The sequence below is a fragment of the Galeopterus variegatus genome, unplaced genomic scaffold (genome assembly GCF_000696425.1).
Source record: "Galeopterus variegatus unplaced genomic scaffold, G_variegatus-3.0.2 Scaffold3474, whole genome shotgun sequence".
Lineage (NCBI taxonomy): Eukaryota > Metazoa > Chordata > Mammalia > Dermoptera > Cynocephalidae > Galeopterus > Galeopterus variegatus.
The window spans coordinates 94,612-113,712 of record NW_007729585.1 but is presented as its reverse complement, the minus strand read 5'-3'; the positions used below and the strand labels follow the sequence as shown (position 1 = coordinate 113,712).

At 40.1% G+C, this 19,101-nt stretch overlaps 1 protein-coding gene across 1 annotated transcript in view; it reads left to right on the top strand.

Annotated features, from left to right (window-relative positions):
- The window catches only part of AFF1 (AF4/FMR2 family, member 1), an 88,066-nt gene that overhangs the window by 38,398 nt on the left and 30,567 nt on the right, over window positions 1-19,101 (top strand). The window contains exons 4-8 of the mRNA XM_008585166.1: window positions 4,024-4,110; window positions 5,822-5,858; window positions 9,447-9,498; window positions 18,249-18,303; window positions 18,428-18,465. Coding sequence (XP_008583388.1) covers window positions 4,024-4,110; window positions 5,822-5,858; window positions 9,447-9,498; window positions 18,249-18,303; window positions 18,428-18,465 — 269 coding nt within the window. The remainder of the gene's footprint in view (window positions 1-4,023; window positions 4,111-5,821; window positions 5,859-9,446; window positions 9,499-18,248; window positions 18,304-18,427; window positions 18,466-19,101) is intronic.

Sequence of the window (19,101 nt, the reverse complement as noted above, 5' to 3'; positions counted from 1 at the left end):
GTATGTGGGATCCGAACCCTCGGGCGGGAGCGCTGCCATGCTTCCCAAGCGGCGCACTATCCAGTGCGCCACCGGGCCGGCCCAGGAAACATACTTTGAACTGCTAAAAATAAGAAATTTTTGTCAACCAGAAAGTAAGATTAATAATGAACAGGTTACTTCGATCAAATTTAGCACCATCCTTTCCCTTTCTGTTTCTGAAATTCTTTGGTATGGTGAGTCATAAAAATAATAAATGACTTAATTATAAAATGTAGCCTTAGCATTTTCTCTGAAATTGTGTGTGATTTGTTCTATAGTTATTTCCAAAGTACATGTGATAATACAGATTTGTTGTCTTCTGCATAGGTCAAATGCTTCTCTAAGGTTTTGATGTATGTTAATACAAGATGTGTCCCTTTTTTATTTTGGAATGATATTATAGCATCAGACAAGCATTTTAATTTAATAAACTTATGCATCCTCCCCTCCCCTCACACCCAGGATCATTTTAATGAGTGCTTGAGAGTAAGTGGTTAATGCAGGCAAAAGGTGTGTTTTTTCATTTGGAGATCATAAATTGAGAAAGCAAACAGAAGGATGTCTAGGACTGAAGAGGCCACAGGCCTTTTCATAGTAGACACAGAGTCTGTCCTCTTCTCTTTTCCTCTGTTTGTAACCTCAGTTAAGTCATATGTTCTCCCTGATCTTTGGTTTCCTGGTTGGTAAAAATGAAGGCCCTGCGCTAGTAAACGATCTCTAGGTCCAATCTAGGTCCCTCTCTCTCTCATGCTGATACAGATACTTTTCTCTGCCTCATGGTTCCTGTTCTTATTTTGTACAAGCAATTAAGTTTGCCAGGAATCTGAAACACGAATCTTTCTGACGGGCGATAGAGGCGGTGAATAGTTTGCTAACAGAGGAAATCATGGAAGATATTGTTTGGTTCTCAGGAGGCAATATTTAGGTTGGAAGTATTGTAATGAAGAGGAAGTGGTAACCTGTAATTCCTATAGGCTGATGGGGTAAGAAGATAGCAGACAGATAGTGTTAACAACCAGGAAATGGTCATGCACTAGAGTCCAGAAAGGGCAACATGTCCCCAGTGAGCGTATGGAAATAGCTCAGGTTTTCTGCTTAACTGTAGAAACTGCCTTGACAGCCTTTTGGGGAATGAATGCAGTATGGATTGAGTATCCCTTACCCAAAATGGTTGGGACTAGAAGTATTTTGGATTTTGGATTTTTAAGGATTTTGGAATATTTGCGTTATCCCGATTTAGCATCCCTAATCTGAAATCGTGCAGTAAGCATTTCCTTTGAGTGTCATGTCTGCACTCAAAAAGTTTTGGATTTTGGAGGGTTTCAGGCTTTGGATTTTGGATTTTTGGATTAGGGATACTCAACCTGTGCTAGTAGACGTTACCCCAGTGCAATATTGTGGTGATGCTAGTTCTGTGAGTGGTAGCTTTATTATTTGTATGTTCATTCATTTATTGGACAGCTATCCATTAAGCCTGCAGGTACTTTTCTAGGCACTGAGATGCCATAGTGAAGAAGAAAGAGTCTTTGCTTTCGTGGAGGTTATAGTGGGGAAGGCAAATGTATAATGTCAAGTGTTTATGGGTGCTATGAATAGTGAAACAGTCCAGTGAACAGAGAACTAGGCAGAGGAAGGAGTTGGTGGAAAAACCAGAATCCTTCGGTTAGGAACAAGTTGGTGTACTAGAGAAACAGCTAAAACTGGACAGTGTGTTCAGAGCAAAATGAGTAAGGAGGAGGAGGAGACAGCAGCCGTGGGGCCTGGAAGGCCAGGACTGAGGCAGGTGCCAAGTGATTGGCCGCCATCCATGTGATAAGTCATTGTTTAGGTAGGGAGTGAAAACATGGCCCCATTCTTTCTGGACAGACTCCTGTCCTTAGTAATGGCCCCAATTCTCCTAAGGTCTCTGTCCCTCTAGTAAGTTAGTCATTTAGGGAGGTATATAAATTCTTTCAGACTACCAGGGAGCCACTTAGGGTCTGAAAGAATTTATGTACTTTCCAACTACCTTATTTAATAGCTGGGGCAGCTTTAGGGGTTGAGAGTACAATGGATGTTGTTTGGGAATAATTATTGACTAAACGTCATAGATACTGTTGAGATTCTACACAAATTCTTGGGAAGCATAAGGATGAGGCTTTCAAATGTCGTCTCAATTATTATTATTATTATTATTTTTTATTTTTATTTTTTCCTTTTTGTCTTTTTTCGTGTCCGGCAATGGATCGCAACCCTCAGTGTCGCACCCGGACCGGACCGGGACCGGCAACGGGATCGCAACCCTCGGTGTTGCTCCCGCACCTCGCTCAGCCAGTGAGCGGGAACCGGTCTGTATGTGGGATCCGAACCCTAGGCGGGAGTGTCGTCTCAATTATTACATGTTTTTATATTGTAGCATTTTAATGGTTCCATACTTCAAAGTATTGTCATATAAATAAAACCAGCAAGTTTTCTCTTTGGTGCAGTATTGAAAATCTTTTAAAAATAGACTTTTATTAAAATTTGTAATGCTTTTAATTTATTAAGTGCCTTCTGTCTACCATGCATTCAAGCATTTTACATAAACTACCCTTACAACACTGAAAAGTATACACCACCCCTTAGAACTGAGGCTCAGAAGACACAGACAGCTTATTTAGGCTGACACAGCTGGTAAGGGTTGGAATTAGGATTCCAGTGTAGGTCTCTGGCACTAGAGCTGTTCCTCTTTCCAGTATATTTCAGTTCAGGATTCCTGCTGTGTACTGAACAAAGCTGTTACTGTGCAAAGTCACTTCTGTCTATCCTCGGGCTCTAGCAGCCCACAGAATGGCAGTGGGGAATGGCAAGGGAGGATGTGCATAGAGCAGAAGTGGAAGTGTCTACTAGAGCAACCGTCTCCAGCAGGCACAGGTGGCATTTCTAAGGAAATGGAGAGGTTGGCCAGCACTTGGGAAAGAATGGCCTGTTTTAACATACGTAATGTGTTATATGGGCAAGGGAATAAACCATAATATGGGCTCATGAACTTGCTGGTAGAGAGTCCCCTGTCTGTTGGTAAGCCAGTTTGCCAGGCAGGTTTGACACTGTGGGGAGGGACTTTTTCTTTTAGACTGAGATGACAAAGGAGCCTGTAACTGGTGCTCTGCTCAGCCTTTGGCTTCCTGTGGTGCAGGGGCCTTGACCCAGTCATTCTGGACCTCAGTTTTCTAATCTGTAAACAAACAAAAACATTGGGGTTGGAGTTAATGATCTCCAATGCCAAAAGCATGTGTGCACGATTTGACACACCTTTTATCTGACATGTCTGTTTTTCCTTTTTTAGCAAAACAGAATTCATGAATGTGCTGAGAAAAGAATTTATGTCAAGATAAATATATTAATTTGCAAGTTTTAGAGATCTTGTCTTCAACCAAGAAAATAGTAAAAATTAAACTTAATGTAAAAGGAAGGTAATTTTTAAAGACCCTCTCCCCTCAAAAAGTTTTTATGTGCTAATAGTGTGTATCAGGGAAGGGTCAAATCCATTAAGACTCTCCCAAGTGGAACAAGTGACCTGAATAACTTGTTTGCTTAAGTCAAACAGGAAAATTCTTCTTCCTTTGAACTTAAATAATTCCAGGAAATATAATAAAGATGCCGAAGGAGAAAAAAAGCATTGAGTAGAGACTGCTTTTCTAGTACAACCTGTCATTTATAGTCTTCATAGTTCCATAAGCTCTGGCAATACCTGTTGTAATTTATATGCTTTATAATGTTCAGAGTGTTATATCTATCCATATTCTACACTTCTTTTTCTTCTTCAAACTTATTTTTTTCAGTTTTGTAAGTTGGAAATCTTCAGCTTTTGAACATAGCCCTTTAAAAAGTAGGAGTTCTTAAAAGTAAATGAAATAACTTTTAAGATTGCATTTTTCATTTACCATCAGTCCACTCTACGTTAAGTTCAAACAGTTAACTTAAGTAGCAGTGAATGTTCTATTTATAATTTACTTTTTCTTCCTTTTCCAAATCTCTTTCTAGGAGATGACCCATTCATGGCCTCCTCCTTTGACAGCAATACATACGCCTAGTACAGCTGAGCCATCCAAATTTCCTTTCCCCACAAAGGTAATTCCTTAAAAGTAGAGCAGGCACTGCATCAACCTTAAGGAAAAGTTCTGAGGTATTGCTATGAGCCAGATGATAAAGTATTGTTGAAATCTTTAGAGATAAAATTTAAATTCCAATTAATTTAGCTTCTACAGTGCTTCATAATGCTTTCAAATACTTTATTCTCTAACTTATGTTAGTAAGAACATCTTAGATTTGTAAAGCGCTTAATAGCTCATAAAAGCATTCAAGACTTTTCAATATATTCTCTCATCAAGGGTTCTTATTTTAGAGATGGGAAAGCAGAGGTACAGGGAGATTGAGGTAGCTTGCCTGATTCCTAAATCAGAATTTAGATATATACATATACATATCTACATATACACATCTTACATACATACATCGTATTCCCTAAATTTTCTTAAAGTTTAACATGATCAGTTACACTAGTGCTGGTTTTAATACCAAGCAAATGAACTGCTGACTTTGGTGTTCTCGTTACAGTATTTGAGAACAATGTACTGAAATGCTGCCATTTTCCCTTTTTTCTTTTTGGTTTGTACTTGGATAACCTTCAGAACGTAGAAATAGCACTTCATATCTGTGTTCTGTCCAGCCTGGTATGCATGCACATTGTTTTATATATATTACTTTCCATGATACTGTTTTCAAAAGTTATATCTACACAAACCCAAATTTGCTGGAAGTCAGATATTTTACCTGTTTGCTAATGATAGTTTTTTTTTTTAAGGTGATTTATTATTACTGGCTTTAAAGAAAGCATTAAACTCTGTGAACACCAACGGAGAAATACTAGGAAAGAATATGAGCAATAAAAAACTATTCTATGTAAAAATTAATCAGTGTTTGCAATCTGTGCATCAATAAAATAAGATTGATTGAATAAAGGGGTTGTGGAGACCGGTTCCCGCTCACTGGCTGAGCGCGGTGCGGGCGCAACACCGAGGGTTGTGATCCCGTTGCCGGTCCCAGGTACGGGTGCAACACCGAGGGTTGTGATCCCGTTGCCGGTCCCAGGTACGGGTGCAACACCGAGGGTTGTGATCCCGTTGCCGGTCCCAGGTACGGGTGCAACACCGAGGGTTGTGATCCCGTTGCCGGTCCCAGGTACGGGTGCAACACCGAGGGTTGTGATCCCGTTGCCGGTCCCAGGTACGGGTGCAACACCGAGGGTTGTGATCCCGTTGCCGGTCCCAGGTACGGGTGCAACACCGAGGGTTGTGATCCCGTTGCCGGTCCCAGGTACGGGTGCAACACCGAGGGTTGTGATCCCGTTGCCGGTCCCAGGTACGGGTGCAACACCGAGGGTTGTGATCCCGTTGCCGGTCCCAGGTACGGGTGCAACACCGAGGGTTGTGATCCCGTTGCCGGTCCCAGGTACGGGTGCAACACCGAGGGTTGTGATCCCGTTGCCGGTCCCCGGTACGGGTGCGACACCGAGGGTTGCGATCCCGTTACCGGTCAGTAAAAAAGACAAAAAGAAAAAATAAATAAAAAAATAAAGGGGTGGATAGCTAAAAAGGTCATATAGCAAAATGTTAATATGGAATCGATGGTATGAGTATTCTCTGCACTATTATTTCTGTTTTTCTATATATTTGAAGGTTTCATAATACTATCCTTTCAATACTAAAAACTTTACAGTTTTGCCCTCAGATTTATAATCATTAATATTTTAATAACTAGAGATTTTTATTTTTCTTTCTAGGATTCTCAGCACATCAGTTCTGCAGCCCAAAACCAAAGTAAGTAAATATCTGGAATTGTTGATTGCATTGGAGAATAAAGCATAGTTTTTACTGTTTTAATACAAAAGCATTAGTAAAAAATGCTCCAGCAGACTTGAGATCTTCCTTTGTTGAAATAAACATAAAGCTGTTCATTAGGTGAAATTTCAGATTGTTGCAGAAAGTTAATGAAGATGTTTTAATAAAACAATAAATATAATTTGGTATAACTGACACATATTAGTTATCTTGAATGTGTCAAAGTATCATAACCTAGGAATTGTATACAAGAATAGGTTGGGGTATTTTGTGTGATTCTTATAGTTTAAAAAAGTAAGAAATTTTTATAAGGCATATAGCACATAGCCTCTCTAGCCCCTCTGTGTGTATTTGCCTTGTAATTCTTTTTTAGTCCCTTCATATGAATTGTGAATATTTGAGAACTCAGAGGGAAATGGAAGAAAGCTACCTGGATCCAGCTTTTCTCTTCAACAGTAACTCCTCAGAGCAATAACTTCTTTGTGTCCCAACTATGTGCAGGGCATGTCAAGCATTACAAAAATGACTAGGATATTTGCAATCATTTAGTTCATCAAACTATGATAAAGGGGAATAGGACACTTTCATAGGTGAAGATAACATACATGCAGCAAGCAGGATGTGGTGATTGCCAAAGTTATGAAGTGTTAGTCTTCAATGGAGGGGAGGCCAAAAGTAGGGTGTATGATGTGCATGTGCACGTCATGAGAGGAGAGCTCACAGGTGGTCTGTAGAGGAGACTCTTCCTTCAAATCTCCCTACCTCATTCTTCATCCTCACTTACATGTTTTTCCTTGATTATCTTATTTGCAAGGATGTGAGGAGAGGAAAAAAGATTAGAAAAGCAAGAAACAGAATATCCTTCCTCTAGAACAGGGGTGGGCAAATTACAGCCTGAAAGTCAAATCTGCCCTGCAGCTAGTTTTTGTAAATAAAGTTTTTGAGGATGTAGCAATGCCCGTTCATTTATTATTTTCCAAGGTATGGCACACAAAACGTAGAGTATTTACTATCTGACCTTTACAGAAAAGGTTTGCTGTTCTGTGCTGTAGAGATACTGAACAAGATCTTGCAAAGAATTCATAACTAAATTTCCTCCAAATACAGAGAAATAAACCTGACTATACAGCCACAGTTTTGTATGAGTAGCAAGGTAAATTTAACTGAAATTGATGGCTGCTTGGGAAGATTGGGAAATCTTTATTCCCAACATCTTGGCAGCCAGTCCAAGGATAGATGACCAGTGGAGTGGCACAGATCTGAAGGTGGAACACCAACCCAGCTGTGGATAGGGTTGCTGTGCACCCCCCAGCCCCCTCCATCTGCTTGGGCTGCCAGTCATGCAGATTGCAGTAACCACTAGCTTACCATGGCTCGCATTGCTAACTCTTGGTTTAGAAAGCACCTTTAATCCAAATTAAGCTGTTTGATTTCTCATTTTAGCAAAATATAGTTGAAGATGAGCTGGTAAGCACTTGACCAGTGATGGATTACCCTGTAGCCTGTGTAATAGCGTGGGCTGATTCCTGGTTACTCTGAGAAATTCTCAGACGCTGCTGGTTCTCCTGGACATCTTTGCTCACCAGCTGCTTACCCCAGGTTTTTTTTTTTTTTCCCCTTTTTGTCTTTTTTCGTGACCGGGATCGCAACCCTCAGTGTCGCGCCCACACCGCGCTCAGCCAGTGAGCGGACCGGTCTCTATATGGGATCCGAACCCTCGGTGGGAGCACCGCCACGCTCTCAAGCGTCGCACTCTGCCGAGTGCGCCACCGGGCCGGCCCAACCCCAGGGTTTTTTATGCTGCTGCCATTTTGTCTTTTTGTGCTCTGGGAACTTTGTTTATCTTTGTGATAATGTGGCCTTGTGTGGTCTGAAAAAGAAAAAGAGGAGTCTAGTTGTATGGATGAAGAGAGGATGGAGTATGGATGGATAAAGCTTTCAGTGACAAGTAGAGTATGACATAGATTTTTCAAAGTATGCCCAGCAAGTAAATTCTCATTTCTTCAACACTGATCTTATGGTATGTACGTAGGATTAGTACATAGGTACTGGTCTGTGGAGAGGGGAAGTACAGGGATTTTATTTGTATGCCCCACTGTTCATGTCCACCTTGGCAAAAATGGCTGCTTAAGGATAAACAGAGTCTTTGAAACTTAGAGCGCAGTTCACACTGACCATATGAGTCCCTGTGAGTGGTCAGAAGAGTGACTTTTGCCTTCTAATCTGTGGTCCTGATGGTAGCTTTCTAGACAGAAGGGGAGGCAATTTGAAAATACCGTATAAGAGCTGCTGCCACCATGAGGATAAAGTGATTAATTACAAGTATTCAAGGGTCTCCACGTGACATTTGTGGGAAGTATCACTCAAGCTCTGACTAAAAGGCCACTTCTGGTTCTGTTTCAGACCCCCACTACCTCATGTCTAGAAAAATACAGCTGCGTCCCAAGTGGTTTGCTGCCACCACCCTTAACAGTTCCTGCTCCCTTCTAGGTTAAACCGGGTGTAGCACCAATGGATGAATCTTTCTGAGGAATCACCATGTCCTGTCCCTGTTTAGAGCATTAATGGTGTCTCATTTCCTGGCAGACATAGTCATAACTTCCCGTCCTGGCATTCGGAGCCCTCTAAAGTCTGATTTCCACCTGTCCTTCAGTGCTGTCTGCCCTGGATTCTGCATCTCAGCCTTACCCTTTCCAAATCCAGGCTGTTCTAACTCCTCCTGTTGCTTTACATTTGCTCGCACCTTCCCCTGCTTGAGGGCCCTCCTACCCTCCTCTCCCTCCTGCCTGCAATTATTCTTTCAGAATCTCACCCATCCTTTGGGACACAGTTTATTTTGTTCTTTCTCTAATTCACCTTCTTTGGTCACGACCAATAGAGGAACCATTCTCTGGATTCCCAGGACAGTTAATTTACGCAATTGATTTGTGTACCTTTCTCACAGTGTTGTGGATAGTTGTGGGCCTGTCTCATGTCCCTCAGTCAGCTGGAAGCTCATTGCGGATTGGGCCTAATGGCTTAAGCATATTGGTATCTACAGGCAGTCCTTACATACATAGCTGTAGAGTGAATGAATTAGGGGGTGGGGATTGAATAATGGAGAGACAGGTGGGAGGGAGAACAGGATCAGCCAAGGACAGGCTGATTGATTGGGATTGATTGATAGCAGCGTCACGGTTATGTATATGAGGCCAGACCAGGTGTGGGGTGAGAGTAGCCCTGTTATGGTGCTTCCACAGGAACCTGCATCAACCCTCGTCAAGGACTGGAAAGTGTCCTCACACTTAGGAAAGTTACTGACAACGCGGGAGGGCACACTGCAAGCAATGCTTTTCAAAATATTTTTTCAAACTATTAAGAGTTTTTCGATTCTGAGCAAGCCTTCTCTCTAAAAGTAGCACATGTTATCTTGTAATGGCAAGACTGGGCTGAGTGCAGTGCACAGCACTCTGGTTGGCAGAATTTATACTAAATGTTTAGAGGTGGGAAGGATAGAAAAGGGAACTTCTAACTGAGGATCTCATAAATGTCATTGAACTGCTCTGATGATGTTTCCCTCCCCCACAGAACAATATGATACATCTTCAAAAACCCACCCTAATTCTCAGCAGGGAACATCGTAAGTAAAATGCTTTTGTTTATTAAAAGTTTATAGTATGACATTGTCATTTCCCATGTAAATCCATTGCTTAGATTTTTATTTTCTGCTCTCAAGCAATGACATTCATAAAATACTGCTGCATTGTAAAGGGAATAAATCCATTTATATTTGGATTAAGTTCTCCTATTGAAGGTTTACACATCATAGGAATTTGCTAAGGGGGTTTCTGAAAAGAAGGGTTTTTGAACCATTATTTACATATTAACTGTGGAAAATAGAAGCCCATGACTTAAAATTTTAGTCTTAAATAGTTTCGCTTTGGGAAATAAGTTTTGGGGGATGTACACAATATAAGATTTTCTGCCACTTTTTTGACCTAATTTTACTAATAAGGAGCTAGTGTGATGGCTCTGCTGTTCTTTATTAAGGCCAAGTAAGTCCAGATATATTTTGGGTTTGGGGAACATTTTAGACAACATATTAAAGATGTTTAACTCAGAATTTTGACCAGATCTGTCATTTCTTGATGGTATTGAACTATTATTTCTTTATTTTCGTACAACTAGAAGTGGGTATTAGTTACAAAGGCCTTTCTCTCCTTCAGGATCTACTCAGTCACTAATACTCTGAGCAGCTAGTCTCGGAGGATTTCAAATGGTCCAGGAGTTTAAGCTCCAACTTTCTTTTATTTGTGGGCACAATATTTGTTCCATGTATTTTGAAAGGTGGGGATTGCTGTGGATTATTATAAAAACTGTATTGTTTAGCTTAACAGGTTATTTTATCTTCTCGCCATGATGGAATGTGGGACTGGGTTAAATCATTGTTCCCAAGTGCCAGCTCCTTGATGCAGTTTGTTTTTATTTCACCATAGCCAAATGAGGGAAAAAAGAACAATATAATGAGATTTTTTTTTTGAAAGAATATTTATTATAATTTGAAAGATGGATTTTTTGCATGTGATAAAAATGTGTTTTGTTTCTAATGTCCTTTGCTGGGGAAAAAAGTTAACCCTATGTTAGTTATCTCCCCCCTTTTTCATGTTTTCTTTTTTTCCTTTTCGGAAACTTTGCTGGCTCTTAAATTCTGAGAGTCTAGAATCACTGGCTTATATTACATTTAAGGAGGGAAGAAGTTTGTTAAACCAGTTTGGGCTGGTGAGGAATAGAAGCTATACATGCAAGGACCACAGCTGCAAGAATTCTGTGCAAGCTCTGTAACTTCCCCAAGGTTTTGCACCATGTGCTTCTTTGTAAAGGTTGGTAGTTGAGCCCTATACACCATGAAAAGCCCTGGCCATTGTCTTTGGGGCAGCCAGAAAGGAGCAGCTGAAGCCTGGGCATCCCACTTGGGTGTAAGAATAGAGGGGAAGGCTCATCTGTAAAGCTTACTGGTTGTTGTTGAGGTCATATCCCCATCTCTTATTCACAGTTCTTCGGCTCTCCCGAAAACAAGAAACAAATATTTGTGCTGGTCATTTATACATTTGTAGGTTTATATTAAACTTTCAGCATCACAGAACATTCTTAATAGTAATTCTCAATACTGAATACCTGGCATTGCTAGAAAAAGATACACTTTACTTTCACTCCTGATTTATTTGATCAAATGAATGAGAATCCAGGGTTGTTTTAGCAACCCGCATACAGAATAAGGTCTTTTATATGTTTTTAGGAGGAAAGGTAGAGGTGTGCAATGAAGGAGAATAAGAAATATAGCTTCTCTTTTTTTTTTCTTCAGTGAGTTAATGTAAGAAATGTGAATTTGTAAGATTGGATACTGAAGGATTCCCATTCTTAAGTGAAAGGAAACAAACAACTGTTCTGTGCAATGTTAAAAAAAATCTGCTTATTTCACAGTTATAGTCACCAGGACACATTAAACTAGTATGTAGATGATATTGGAATCCCTAAATATAGAATCACTTCCTTTCTGAGGTCCCCTGACTCTAAGTCACGATAGAATTATTGTTTCTTAGAATAGTCAGTTTAGGGCCGGCCCGGTGGCACACTGCTACAGTGTGCCACTTGGGAGCGTGGTGGCGCTCCCGCCGAGGGTTCGGATCCCACATACAGACCGGTTCCCGCTCACTGGCTGAGCGAGGGGCGGGCGCAGCACCGAGGGTTGTGATCCCGTTGCCGGTCCCGGGCCGGGACAGGCGCGACACTGAGGGTTGCGGTCCGTTGCCGGACACGACAAAAGACACAAAAAAAAAATAGTCAGTTTAACTCTTGGATTAGTACATATTCTGGCTTCAGTAGACAATATTGTATAATCTCTTGCAGGACAGTATTTGATTTGACATTGTATACAAGTCCACGCTGAAAACTTTTGTTTAAGGATTATTCTGATGAGGATATGAAATGAGAAAGATTTTATTCTATTTTATTTTTTAAAAGATGACTGGTAAAGGGATCTTAACCCTTGACTTGGTGTTGTCGGCACCACTCTCTCCCAAGTGAGCGAACCAGCCATCCCTATATAGGGATCCGAACCTGTGCCTTGGTGTTATCAGCACCACACTCCCAAGTGAACCACTGGCCGGCCCCAAGAGAAAAATTTTAAATAATGTTAGAAATATTGTTAAAGTGCTAGAGGATTGTCCTCCACAAAGTATTCACCTTGGAATGATACATACTTAAATGATGCAGCCATTGCTTGAAATACTTTGGGAGCTCCCATTTAGAATAATATATACACCATACTTGATTGGCATAGTTTATGTTCTGTATAAGAAAAATTATTCTCATCATTCTTTTTTTTTTTTTTGTCCTTTTTGAGACCGGCCGCACTGCGCTCAGCCAGTGAGCACTGTGAGCGCACCGGTCATCCCTATATAGGATACAAACCCGCGGCGGGAGCCCTGCTACACTCCCAGCGCCGCACTCTCCCGAGTGCGCCACGGGCTCGGCCCTCATCATTCTTTAACATGCTTTTGATACAAATTATATAAATATTCTCTGGGATTGGCTCCAGGTGACTTGGAGATATTTCTAGTAATTGCCTCTATTCGGTGTATAATTATTGAACACATGATGTGTGCTTAGTGCTGCTTTAGGTACTTAGGGAAACATCTTCCACATTTTGTAACTAAATGCAGGTAGCATATAATGCAGAACAAGTTGATGTGATATTGACAGGCTTGGAGGTGGAGTTTTTTTTGGGTGGTAGTCACACTTCAGGGAGAGAGGTCAGGAAAGGTCTCTCGAAGGAGGTGACATTTGATCTGCAGCCTGAATGAAGAGTCTCTGAGGGCACTTGAAAACTTCAGGGAGTAGTTCTTTTTGGAAGTGACTACTTTGAAGGAGTTAACTTGCATACACAAAACCTGGTTTTAGGGGATCCTTAAGGGTTCATTTAAGCCTCAGTTTTAACCATAAATGCTAATTTACTACAATAAGTGACACTGGATTAATTTAAATATGGAATGAAAGATTGAATGAAGTATATTCTAATTTGCTAAGAATCCGTTTGCTTAGGGTCAATTTGTACATTTCATCCTCTCTGGGATGCTAGGGTGTTATTCCGACAAGACGTGGCCTACTTCCACAGGAATATTCATATCTCCTCCACCCCACCCCTGCCCAGCCTCCAAGACCGGACGTCCAGAGCCTACCCCCTACCACTCTCCCTCCCTATATGCAAGTTCACTTTTCATTCTGGCCACGTGTGCCTCTGTGCTGTCTTCCATGTCACTCTCTCCACAACACTTTTACTGCGCTCCCTTCCTCCTTTTAGGTTCCTCTTTGGGTGTCCCCTTGTCAGTGCATCTTCCCTAACTCTCTTATGCAGAAGGGCAGCCCGCAGCCATCCTTTCTCTTTGATCCTTTTCCCTCTCCATCAGCTCATTGCCCATTGAGGAAGTGTGTATTTTAGTTTATTTCCCGCCTCTAGACCATAAGCCCCACAACAGCAGGGATTTTTTTTTCTGCTTAGAGCTGTATCCATAGGATGTAGAGGAATGCCTGGCACATAGTAAGTGCTCAGAATAAATGTGGAAGGAAAAATATTACACATAACCTTCATTGAATACTCGTAAGCAGTATTTAATAGGCATGATTTTAAGTAATTTTCTAGATTTTGTTTCTAGTTGAAAGTGTCACACTTGTAGTATCTTATTTGTTATACTTACTGATTTAGTATTATTGATTTAACTAGATTTTTCTTCATTCATAATCTTGTGATTTTTCTCATTTCCTCATTTTGCCTCAATCTTCATTTCATCCATGGAGTTTAAATAATCTTATATAACTCTGGCAATAGTTTTTACTTTATGAACATTAAGCTCTCTCACTATAGTAAATCAAAAGTCAGTCTCCCCTCCATCTTGTTAGCCTGTAGTCTCCTGTAGACAGTCTCTCCTTGAGTTTGAATTCTGCCCTCTCTGCCAGCATTATTTGCAGAGTTCCTGTTAAATGTTGTGTCACAACTACTTAAAATCTGCTTTTTCACTTTTGCATTTATTTTATGTGGAGCCCTTCATAATTTGCAACCTCCCATTGTCTCTTACAAGACATTTGCAGTCCTTATTTCTGCCATGTATCAAAGAAGGAATCAAAGTCTTTGGAATTTAGAATTTAGGGATTTCTGGATCTGCCTTGGAGCCCAACCTGTATCTCCTGCCATGCCCATTCTGTCACAAATCAAGTATAAGTTTGTGAGATTCTGAAAGTTTTATATTCTCACATGCTCATTAGTGGTTTCTGAAAAGTATGACTTTCTTACCATTTTAAGCACACCTAATACCATGGTTGTGACTTACTTATTGCAAATAACTACGGTGAGCTTGCCTACCTTTGCTCTGTCACACATAAAATGATCATAAGAACTGTTAAGCCAAGAAATAAGTTTATTTAAATAACTTTTGGGTTCTGCCTTGAGGTGTTACAGAATATTGGTGGTGAAAGCTTCGGGCAAGCCCAGCACTAAGAAATGGAAAAGAAAGAAAGGCTTGTCTTTATGAGTCTTCACATGGTAACAATTGGACTGACTCACTGGAGCGTGCCTGCCAGAACCTGTACATGGCGCCTTGAGCTCGGCTAGAACAGCTGCCTGAAGAATGCATTTGTACAAAGCATTTTGAGAATTGTTTGTAATCTTTAGGTAAAAAGTTTACGTAACCAATAATGTAAAATGTGGTTAAACCTACATGGTGGTTCAAAGAGTTGCTTTACCTGAGCAACTTGGCTGCTTTTGAACAGTGCCAGAAAAGGCCATACGGTGCCATATGCTTTGAAACAACTGCCTTGCCTTGGAGTTTGGAATTGAAATTAGTTATTTGACTAGTTTAAAAAGCATATACAGTTTAAATTTATTTTCATAAGAGAAAAATAGTATATTCATTTTACCTCCAGCAGGATAGTTTATTTTATTTTAAATCAAGGGCTTTCTCTTTGTGGCATGTGGAGCTTAGATTTAATTTCATCAGTTGGGTTTTCTAACCTTTGTATCATATGTTGGCCAGAGCAAAGGAATCTTGTATTAGATGGAATGGATTTTGCATCCTGTCTTGGCATGTGCCAGCTTCATGATCTTGGGCATATTAAGTGGCTGTCTTCCTCATGTTTAGGATATGGGGGTTAGTCCTAGCCCTCACACAGGGTTGGGAGGATAGGCAATGCCCATAAAGTTCTGATCACATAGGGGCACAGCTGTGTGATACTGTTACTTATTCAGCAAAGTGGATGCTGTTCATTCAGTCAGCTTTTTAGGATATCTGTCAAGTTCTAGACATAGAGGATATGAAGATGAAAATGACTTGACCCTGCCTCTGAAGTTTCTGATTGAGAAGGAGGCGGCACATGGCTTGGGCCTTCTGTTCTCTTGACCTACGTTTTACTGGTATGAATGAGACTGGGTCCAAGAGATTTTGATTCTCTTTTAGTGGGTGCAAAGATGCTCACCCAGGTGTGCTGTAATTCACCTCCTCATTCTTCATATCCAGGGACTAGTTCTTCACATATGGTATGTGTTTAGCCTCAAATATAATTGTTTGTGGGACAAGCAGGATACCGATTCCTTTAAAAATCCTTCACCTGTCATCAAACTACATTTTCCTCAACTATATGGATTCTATTTTAAAAGGTCATGATGACATTCATGATCAATTTTCTGTATTAGCAAGATTTAGTCATGATTTTCAAGTAGCTTTTTAACTGTAGATGTAGTACTTTTTTTCTGAAGTTTTTGATTAAATAAAAAAAATTTTTTTTTTCTTTTCCTCCCCACCCCTGTCACTAATAGCGTGCTGGTTTGTTGAGTCACCCCTCTGGTGATAGAATAAACCCTTGTTTCTGGAAGATTCTGTGGTTGCTGTTTGCTGGGTTGGCAGACACTGACAATAAACATATGTCTGCTGATTCTCATGTGAGATATGTTTATTCTTTATCAAATAAATTATACTCACAAATTGTGATGGCGAAATACTTAGTGTGTAAATGCCAAGAACATCCTTGGAATAAGTGATGGGTTTTGTTTGATCTTATTTGCTTATCATTTCTTTTTGAGTGTTTCTTCAGAGGTATCTTTTGCAATCTTCTTTCAGAGGTCACTGTCCCCATTCTTTAGGTCCAAATAGATTTTGTATCTGCTGGCTTATTTTGTTTCTGTCTGCATAATTCTCTGAAGGGGAAGTTTTCATATCCTGGGAAAGCATTTTCATGGTACCTGTTACCCTGAAGAGTAAGTGGATCTAAAAGTCAGAACTTTCTCTAACTTTCTGACTTTAGGAGAGTATATTTATGGAAGTTAGGTGTTTAGTAGCTACGTGAAAAAAGTTATGGGATTTTCAATCTTCTGCTTGAAATAAGAAGTATGATTGTATTACAGGATCATTGATGTTACAGGAAATTAAGGCAAATCAGTTTATATAAAACAAACCCAGTGACTAAGAAACATAGAGGTACATTTACTGTAGTTTCATTGCTGGTGGTTAATATTGAGTACACTTCATCAGATTTTTTTTTCTGGTTGTATTATACCTTACATTTGTTCCAAATATATCTTTTATTTTTTGCTTATGTGTTCCCCAGCCTAGTCACAATTTAGCAGTTAACCTGTTGAGTGACTTTTTTTGGTACAACATTATGATTGCTAACTTCCAAGTCCTATGACTGTAGGCTATATTTTCTAGCCTTGCTAAAATATGCATTTAGCTTCTATTAGATAAATATTGAGCAAGACCTACATTTACAAATAGCTAACAGTTGTAATTTTATTTAGAAACTTATCACAAGATATATATATATTTTTTCTTTTTGTCTTTTTTCGTGACCAGTAATGGGATCTCAACCCTTGGTGTCGTGCCCGTACCGGCAATGGGATCGCAATCCTCGGTGTCGCGCCCGCACCGCGCTCAACCAGTGAGCGGACCGGTCTCTATATGGGATCTGAACCCTCGGCGGGAGCGCCGCCACACTCCCAAGCGCCACACTCTACCGAGTGCGCCACCGGGCCGGCCCACAAGATATTTTTAATACATTTATTGGTGAAAGTAGTTCCTTAGCAGAATTACCACGTTGCATGTAGGCAGTCATTTATGAAAGAGCCAAGTTTTGTCATTTATTTTTATTAGAAAATACAGTGATTTTACCATGTTTCCCAAAATAACCATGCCTGCTTACTTCAGTGGTAGGTAGTGGTTTGGCAATAGAAATTGTTGGTTAGATTATTGAAGAAGTACTTATAGAAATACTGAAGGATTTTTAACTTCTAATATAATTTGCTTTTTGGAACATCAGATAGCACGATTTCCCATGCCCGTGTGCGCCTGCACTGCCGCCCCCTCCAGCCCCCCCAGTTTTACTTATAACATTCCCCCAAATAGTCAAGGTCATAGCAGGAAGGAACAATTACTGATTCTCCTTTGGTATTTGAGTATCTCCATGGAAGAAGATTAAGGGTGGGGGGAGCTGTTAAAATTTGAGAAAATATGTACAGATTAGAAAATGTTTGCTTTTAATGTTTAGGTTAGTTGTAAGCCAGAATGCCTAGAGATAAGTCTGAGGAAGTGAACTTTTCTCCCACCAGAACAATAGCAGTAAGTTTAGACATACTCACTAGACGACAGTAGCGTTTGTATTTACTACCCTTCCCATTGATTAGTGTTCAAGCAGAAAAAGAAGTAATTTTTTGCATGTAAAAAACAGAGCTCAGTCTTCACAGTGTCCTTTGGACAAAAATGTGAGATAACTGCCTGCACTGTTGTGGTGACAGTTGCTTTGGAAGCTTCATATATCTTACTAGGTATTTATTCTTATATAGCACTTTTTATGTGCCTGGCACTGTTCTAAGTACTTTACAAGTATTCATTCATTCAGTATTAACTCATTTAGTGGTTAATCATTTTCTACTTCAGTTAGAGACTATGGAAGAAAATAATTTGTATTGTGTACATTTTTTTCTTTTCTTCTTTCTCCCTTTCTTTTCTTTTTTGGTTTATTTGTTTGCGTGAACCCTGTCCTCACTGACTAGGGTTTGGGGACTTTAGTCTCAGGGCTGGCAACAAATCCCTGTCCCTGGGGTATTTCTGCTTGAATGTTCAGAACATGTGAAAGCTTGAGTTTTGAGAGGATAGGGGGCTTGAACTGAACTGGTTTCTGTGTTATAATTGTAAAATGTACATTTCCAGGAAAATAAAGCATTTGATGAATAAAGGAAATATCTATCCTGCCCCTCTTTTGTGTCATGAGACATATTTTCTGTTTATATGCTAAAGAATTATTAGAAACTATTTCAACTTCTGCATTGTCTGTCCCTGCCCATTCCAGCATGCTCGAAGACGATCTTCAGCTCAGTGACAGTGAAGACAGTGACAGTGAACAAGTAAGTTTGATACACCCCATAGTACCAGGAATCCTTAAAACCCATCTAATATATCTGAGCTGCTTATCCTAACCTGTTTTTTGTTCTTTTCCTGGTCTTTCTTCTCCTTACTGTGAATGCCTAGACCCCAGAGAAGCCTCCTTCCTCATCTGCACCTCCAAGGTACCGTGTGGGTTTCTCCACATCTGTACAGAATGTTTATGTTTTTGTACCAAGTGGGAAAATTTAGTACTTTCATAGTTTCTTCATGGGGAAGGAAATGAAGGATCACAGTTAAAGGAAAGTACCTGTTTAATATTTTGGAAACTTAAATTAAGCCGTAGGGAGGTTGTTAACTCTATAATAAAGTGAGGGAGTCCCCTCACACAGCTGCATCATCAGTTTGGATTTTAAAATTTTTTGAGAGTTTACAAATAAGCTGAGGGGCTGGCTGGTTAGCTCAGCTGGTTAGAGTGCAGTGTTGTTAACACAAAGGTCAAGGGTTCGGATCCCTGTACTGGCCAGCCACCAAAAAAGATAAAGCTTAAAATATGGCTTATCATCAGTACTGTGTAACCAGTATTTGAAAAGTTAGACTGAAGAGCCTAATGTTTTTATGAAGGTGACAGATTTGCCATGTTTTCAAAAATTACAAAGCTGAATTATTTGTAGAACTTGTTTTCCACTGTGCCTGCTTTCTTAGTTATGTGAATTTTCAAATTGTTTCAACTGCTTTTTAAAATGACCTGCAGTACATTTGAGTGTGATGGAAAACTGTACTGTTTTTAATTTCTAAAACAAGCCAGCCATATTTTAGAA